This window comes from Procambarus clarkii, chromosome 63 (genome assembly GCF_040958095.1).
Source record: "Procambarus clarkii isolate CNS0578487 chromosome 63, FALCON_Pclarkii_2.0, whole genome shotgun sequence".
Classification (NCBI taxonomy): Eukaryota; Metazoa; Arthropoda; class Malacostraca; order Decapoda; family Cambaridae; genus Procambarus; species Procambarus clarkii.
The window spans coordinates 31,174,455-31,181,954 of record NC_091212.1 but is presented as its reverse complement, the minus strand read 5'-3'; the positions used below and the strand labels follow the sequence as shown (position 1 = coordinate 31,181,954).

At 35.1% G+C, this 7,500-nt stretch overlaps 1 protein-coding gene across 3 annotated transcripts in view; it reads left to right on the top strand.

Moving 5' to 3' along the window:
- The window catches only part of LOC123769433 (transcription initiation factor TFIID subunit 4), a 241,093-nt gene extending 234,061 nt beyond the window's left edge, over nucleotides 1-7,032 (top strand). For all 3 annotated transcript variants that reach the window (XM_069308836.1, XM_069308835.1, XM_069308834.1), the window contains one exon: nucleotides 5,557-7,032. In XM_069308836.1, the coding sequence (XP_069164937.1) occupies nucleotides 5,557-5,670 (114 nt within the window). In that variant the 3' untranslated portion in view covers nucleotides 5,671-7,032. The remainder of the gene's footprint in view (nucleotides 1-5,556) is intronic.
- Nucleotides 7,033-7,500: the final 468 nt, after the last annotated feature.

Genomic DNA, 7,500 nt, shown 5'->3' with positions numbered 1-7,500 from the left:
TGAGGGAAGGAGATGTACCGTCAGTACTGGATCTAGTATTCACCAGGAAAGAAGAAGAGATTTTTGACATCCAGTACCTTCCTCCCTTGGGAAAGAGTGATCACGTCCTGTTAGACATTAAATATACTTTAAGATATCATCTAGAAGAAAATGGGGACATTGAAACAGTTGATAAACTCGATTTAAGGAGAGGCAACTATGGGGAACTTCGAAATTTTTTTAATGAGTGTAATTGGACAGAATTGTTGCTAGGCAGGGAAGTAAATGAAATGTATGCCAAATTTTTAAAACTACGAGGAAGGCACACAAACATTCATACCAAAACAGAGATGCAGGGCCAGAAAACAGGATTGGTTCGACAGAAATTGTGAGAGGGCAAGAGACCAAAAGACACAAAAATGGAATCAGTATAGGAAGAGGCCAAACCCCCAAACATACCAGCGATACAAAGATGCGAGAAACAACTATACAGCAGTAAGGAGAGAGGCAGAAAGAAATTTTGAAAAAGAGATAGCAGATAAATGTAAAACAGAACCGGGCCTATTCTACAAATTCATAAACAACAAATTGCAGGTAAAGGATAATATCCAGAGGTTGAAAATGGGAAACAGATTCACGGAAAATGAAAAGGAAATGTGTGAAACATTAAATGAAAAGTTCCAAAGTGTGTTTGTACAAAATGAAATCTTCAGAGAACCAGACACAATAAGAATTCCAGAGAACAACATAGAGCGGATAGAGGTGTCTAGAGATGAAGTGGAAAATATGCTAAAGGAGCTCGGGAAGAACAAAGCAGCTGGCCCAGATGGCGTTTCACCATGGGTTCTGAGAGAATGTGCATCTGAGGTCAGCATTCCACTTCACCTGATCTTTCAGGCATCCCTGTGTACAGGAGTCGTAGCAGACGTGTGGAAACAGGCTAACATAGTTCCAATCTACAAAAGTGGCAGCAGGGAAGACCCCCTCAATTATAGACCTGTATCATTGACAAGTGTAATAGTGAAAGTATTGGAAAAGCTAATCAAAACTAAATGGGTAGAACACCTGGAGAGGAATGATATAATATCAGACAGACAGTATGGTTTTCGATCTGGAAGATCCTGTGTATCGAATTTACTCAAGTTTCTATGATCAAGCCACAGAGATATTACAGGAAAGAGATGGTTGGGTTGACTGCATCTATCTGGACCTAAAAAAGGCTTTTGACAGAGTTCCACATAAGAGGTTGTTCTGGAAACTGGAAAATATTGGAGGGGTGACAGGTAAGCTTCTATCATGGATGAAAAATTTTCTGACTGATAGAAAAATGAGGGCAGTAATCAGAGGCAATGTATCGGAATGGAGAAATGTCACAAGTGGAGTACCACAGGGTTCAGTTCTTGCACCAGTAATGTTTATTGTGTACATAAATGATCTACCAGTTGGTATACAGAATTATATGAACATGTTTGCTGATGATGCTAAGATAATAGGAAGGATAAGAAATTTAGATGATTGTCATGCCCTTCAAGAAGACCTGGACAAAATAAGTATATGGAGCACCACCTGGCAAATGGAATTTAATGTTAATAAATGTCATGTTATGGAATGTGGAATAGGAGAACATAGACCCCATACAACCTATATATTATGTGAGAAATCTTTAAAGAATTCTGATAAAGAAAGAGATCTAGGGGTGGTTCTAGATAGAAAACTATCACCTGAGGACCACATAAAGAATATTGTGCAAGGAGCCTATGCAATGCTTTCTAACTTCAGAATTGCATTTACATACATGGATGGCGATATACTAAAGAAATTGTTCATGACTTTTGTTAGGCCAAAGCTAGAATATGCAGTTGTTGTGTGGTGCCCATATCTTAAGAAGCACATCAACAAACTGGAAAAGGTGCAAAGACATGCTACGAAGTGGCTCCCAGAACTGAAGGGCAAGAGCTACGAGGAGAGGTTGGAAGCATTAAACATGCCAAAACTAGAAGACAGAAGAAAAAGAGGTGATATGATCACTACATACAAAATAGTAACAGGAATTGATAAAATCGACAGGGAAGATTTCCTGAGACCTGGCACTTCAAGAACAAGAGGTCATAGATTTAAACTAGCTAAACACAGATGCCGAAGAAATATAAGAAAATTCACCTTCGCAAATAGAGTGGTAGATGGTTGGAACAAGTTAAGTGAGAAGGTGGTGGAGGCCAAGACCGTCAGTAGTTTCAAAGCGTTATATGACAAAGAGTGCTGGGAAGACGGGACACCACGAGCGTAGCTCTCATCCTGTAACTACACTTAGGTAATTACACACACACACACACACACACACACACACACACACACACACATACATACATACATACATACATATATATATGTCGTACCTAGTAGCCAGAATGCACTTCTCGGCCTACTATGCAAGGCCGGATTTGCCTAATAAGCCAAGTTTTCATGAATTAATATATATTCTCTATTTTTTTTCTTATGAAATAATAAAGCTACCCATTTCATTATGTATGAGGTCAATTTTTTTTTATTGGAGTTAAAATTAACGTAGATATATGACCGAACCTAACCAACCCTACCTAACCTAACCTATCTTTATAGGTTAGGTTGGGTTAGGTAGCCGAAAAAGTTAGGTTAGGTTAGGTAGTCGAAAAAAAAGTAATTCATGAAAACTTGGCTTATTAGGCAAATCGGGCCTTGCATAGTAGGCTGAGAAGTGCGTTCTGGCTACTAGGTACGACATATATATATATAATTAATTATTAAATATGACTGAAAAGGTAAGATTAATAATTCTAACACAAATTTTCTCAATATTTCTTATGTTTCTTTTCACTGTTGATGGTAATTGAAAAATCAATTCTCCAAAATTCATTTTTATTTCTAGTCTGACGCGACACTTGAACGCGTTTCGTAATACAGGTAACTTAATACATTTCAAAGACTTTAGTTTACACACACACAACTATAACCTGCAAACACTAAACAGAGTTCTACTATGCTATAATTTTAACGGCTTTCATTTTATATACAGTACCTGCATTTGGGTGAGGTGATATGTTACAACAGTTTTTGGATGAGGTGAAAACAAACTTTCAACACAAGACAGAACACGAAACAATGGGTATAATATTGGGTAAGTTAAAGGGAAGAATGGAAGTAACTGCAAAGGGCCTATTGGCCCATATTCCTTGATGCTTCTATATTGGTGCGGAGTCTTGAAGTGGGTAGAATATAGTTGTTCATTAATTGGCTGTTGATTGCTGGTGTTGACTTCTTGATGTGTAGTGCCTCGCAGATATCAAGCCGCCTGCATATCACCTCACCCAAATGCAGGTATATAAAATGAAAGCCGTTTAAATTATAGCATAGTACAACTCTGTTTAGTGTTAGCAGGTTATAGTTGTGTGTGTGTAAACTAAAGTCTTTGAAATGTAATAAGTTATTACGAAATGCGTTTAAGTGTCGCGTCAGACTAGAAATAAAAATAAATTTTGGAGAATTGATTTTTCAATTACCATCGACAGTGAAAAGAAACATAAGAAATATTGAGAAAATTCGTGTTAGAATTATTAATCTTACTTTTTCGGTCATATTTAATAATATATGTTTACAAGAAAGACTGCTACCAAAATATATATATATATATATATATATATATATATATATATATATATATATATATATATATATATATATATATATATATATATATATATATATATATATATATATATATATATATATATATATATATATATATATATATATATATATATATATATATATATATATATATATATATATATATATATATATATATATATATATATATATATATATATATATATATATATATATATATATATATATATATATATATATATATATATATATATATATATATATATATATATATATATATATATATATATATATATATATATATATATATATATATATATATATATATATATATATATATATATATATATATATATATATATATATATATATATATATATATATATATATATATATATATATATATATATATATATATATATATATATATATATATATATATATATATATGTCGTACCTAGTAGCCAGAACGCACTTTTTGGCCTACTATGCAAGGCCAGATTTGCCTAATAAGCCAAGTTTTCCTGAATTAATATATTTTCTCTAATTTTTTTCATATGAAATGATAAAGCTACCCATTTCATTATGTATGAGGTCAATTTTTTTTTATTGGAGTTAAAATTAATGTAGATATATGACCGAACCTAACCAACCCTACCTAACCTAACCTATCTTTATAGGTTAGGTTGGGTTAGGTAGCCGAAAAAGTTAGGTTAGGTTAGGTAGGTTAGGTAGTCGAAAACCAATTAATTCATGAAAACTTGGCTTATTAGGCAAATCCTGTTAGGTATAATGCACACATACCCATACATATATTCATATATATAATGGTGAATAGAAGACTCATAAGCATAAGAGCAAGCATAAGAAATATTGCCAGAACAACCGTGGACAACTTCAAGAGGAAACTAGATAGTTTCCTCCAAGGAGTACCGGACCAACCGGGCTGTGGTGGGTATGTGGGCCTGCGGGCCGCTGCAAGAAACATCCTAGTGGACCAAACTCTCACAAGTCAAGCCAGGCTTGGGAGTAGAAGAACTCTCAGAATCCCATCAAGCAGGTATCATTAAGTTCCAGATTAACTGTATTGACAAGTGTAGTAGGTGAATTACTTGAAGGAAATTTAAGCCGAATTACTTAGTACTGGAGGGGCAGTACGGTTTTCTAACTGGGTGGTGATGATAACAATTTGACTTAGTGTTTATGATAGGGCTATGGAGATCCTTGAGGATTAAGAGGAAAAGTATTAAGTCGAGCTTAACAAGAGACTTTTCCAGAAGCATTAATGTATGGGGTGAAAGATTTACGATGGGGCAATGAATTAGATTGGAAGATTGTCACTTGAAAAGGCCTGCAAAGGTTCGTATGATCACCAGTTATGTTTAGTGTGTATGTAAATGCTCTTCCTTTAGGTATCCTGAATTATATGAACATAAAATTAAAAAACTTTCCAAATGCATGCTATTAAATGGCTCATGGACATAAAACTGCCTATGAAGAGACAGAGGAAGCATTAGATATGCCAGAACATGGTGGATTGAAGGAGGAGGTCATGTGATCACATTCAAAATTGTACAGCATTCTACAAAATTGATGAGGAATTTGTTAAACTGGCAAAATTGAGAACAAAAGGCAATAACTTCAAGCAAATAATACAAAATAATTTATTGGTGTTAAAATTATATTTCCAATTGAGTCTTGTATTATTTCTGACTAGATAAAACAAAAATTGCAGAGAAATTCCATAGTACGATCACAACACAAGTTATCCGGAATTTTAATTACGTAGTAACCCAGAGGTTCTGATCAGGCCAGGTAATTGGGCTTGATCTGTATTCATGATACTTGAGAATTTATTTTTACTTGTTAATACAGTAGCATTTTATTGTAGTATAATTTGTTTTCTTTTTATAGATGCCACTACGGCCGCGCATTAAGCGGGTTAATATGAGAGACTTGATGTTTCTAATGGAGCAAGAAAAGGAGCTGAACAAGTCAGCACTATTGTACCGGTCTTACCTCAAGTAGCCAGTGTGGGTGAGTGCCAGGTGAAACTGCCTCTCCTTTGCCCTGCCTGCCTACTGTGCCTACCACCACTGCTGCTTCACCCACATCATCACTAGCCTAGTGAGGCAAGTTAACACTGCCATTGTGGGAGTGGTGAAGCCTGGATGACACAACCTGTAGCTCCAGTGCAACTAATGTGGTAGTAGCACCATCAAGGCAGAAGATCTGTGATTCTCTCATGCAGCATTGCAAGTGTCTTAATTATTTTCATGCCTGTGGCATGGTCGCTCCACCGGGACTGTGATAGGGCTGGAGCCTCGCTGTGTGTGCCGTGTGATGGCTACAGAGACTGTTGTGCATGAGCACAGCACACGCACACAGCAGCACCTGGGACACAGACAGGGTGCAGCATCAGTGAGGTTGGAGTTAGACAGTCACATTTAAGTGCTGTTTGCCACTGTAACTTGCAGCCACCAGCCCTCCACTGCTTCAGCCCAATATAAGTGGACTTGCATATATAGTGGCTTATACACCAGTGAAGGTACAACCAAACCTTTCTTTTATTTCCAAAATATAAAGTATGAACCCTATTTTGTGCATGGACTGTATAAATATTTCTTGGATAGGAAAATCTTCAAATATTTTTATCTGATACACATCGTTAAAATGTTAAAGGAAAACTAATGTAAACTTTGATACACAGCCTCTGTAGATACTGTACAGTTTTTAAGAATTTGAGGCCTTTTGTGTTATTGTTCTTGTAAAATACCACAGATATATGATTTGTCTATTGTACACAAAGTAAGACTGGCAATTGAGAATGCTCTACTTTTCCAGTTTAAAGATCTTTGTTAAAGAGAAGTGTTAACTCCCAGGTATTGCCTCATAATAAGGTGCTTCCTGGGCCAGCAAAGTTGCCAAAGACTCAAGCTCGAATTTTGCAGTTTGCTTCTCCTGTAATTGAGTTGTTTTACCAAGAAAAGCTTTGCATTCTTAGTTGTTGGTGCTTTAAACCTTATTTATGAACCCCTAAGACTTATGTCAAGTCTGCCCCAAGGAATGTGTGTTGCCAAAGTTGTCTGTAGGATGCATGCTTCGTGCTGGGATTGCAACATTTGCAGAAATCTTGTTGAGAAAAAATAATTTAGGTGACTATTACAAATAAATTTTATTAATTATTCCTAAATATTATATTCAAATGTCCTTTGGGGTAGTGTACCTTTCTGTATTGAGACAGAGTAGATAATGCAGATTATTATGTAATTTGGGGGGTAATTCCATTGTTTGGCATCTCTGTAATTATATTGGTTATAAATATGAGCAAGTTTATGTAAAATATTTTCCATATCCATGAATATTATTTATAATAAAACAGTTTGCAGAGTACTTTTTCATTTATAAACTATCATATACTGTATATATATATATTGAAGTTTCGTGGGCTGCAGTATATACACAAGATGGCAGTTATGTTGGGTATACAACCAGGATCTTGCATAAGGCTTGCTCTTGTCACAGTGTTAACACATGTGACAACATCCACTTCTGATGAAATAGATAATTGTGTATAATTCTGTATGGTTTATGAACTTGCCTAAATGTTAATTGAAATGATTTACTGGTTACAACAGTAAGACCAAATTGTGATTGAATTAAATCTGACTTATTCTGTAAAGTCGAGTGTATGTGCACTACCTCCTCTTATTTTATTTTCATTTATATGCTGCTTCAGTTCAATTATTTGTAATAGTCAACAAAATATTCATCTTCTCAATGGTTAGCTGCTGATGAGTTAGTACAACTGTCCATCTTGAAGCTGGAAATGAATTATGTGGGGTGATGAAGTGTGCC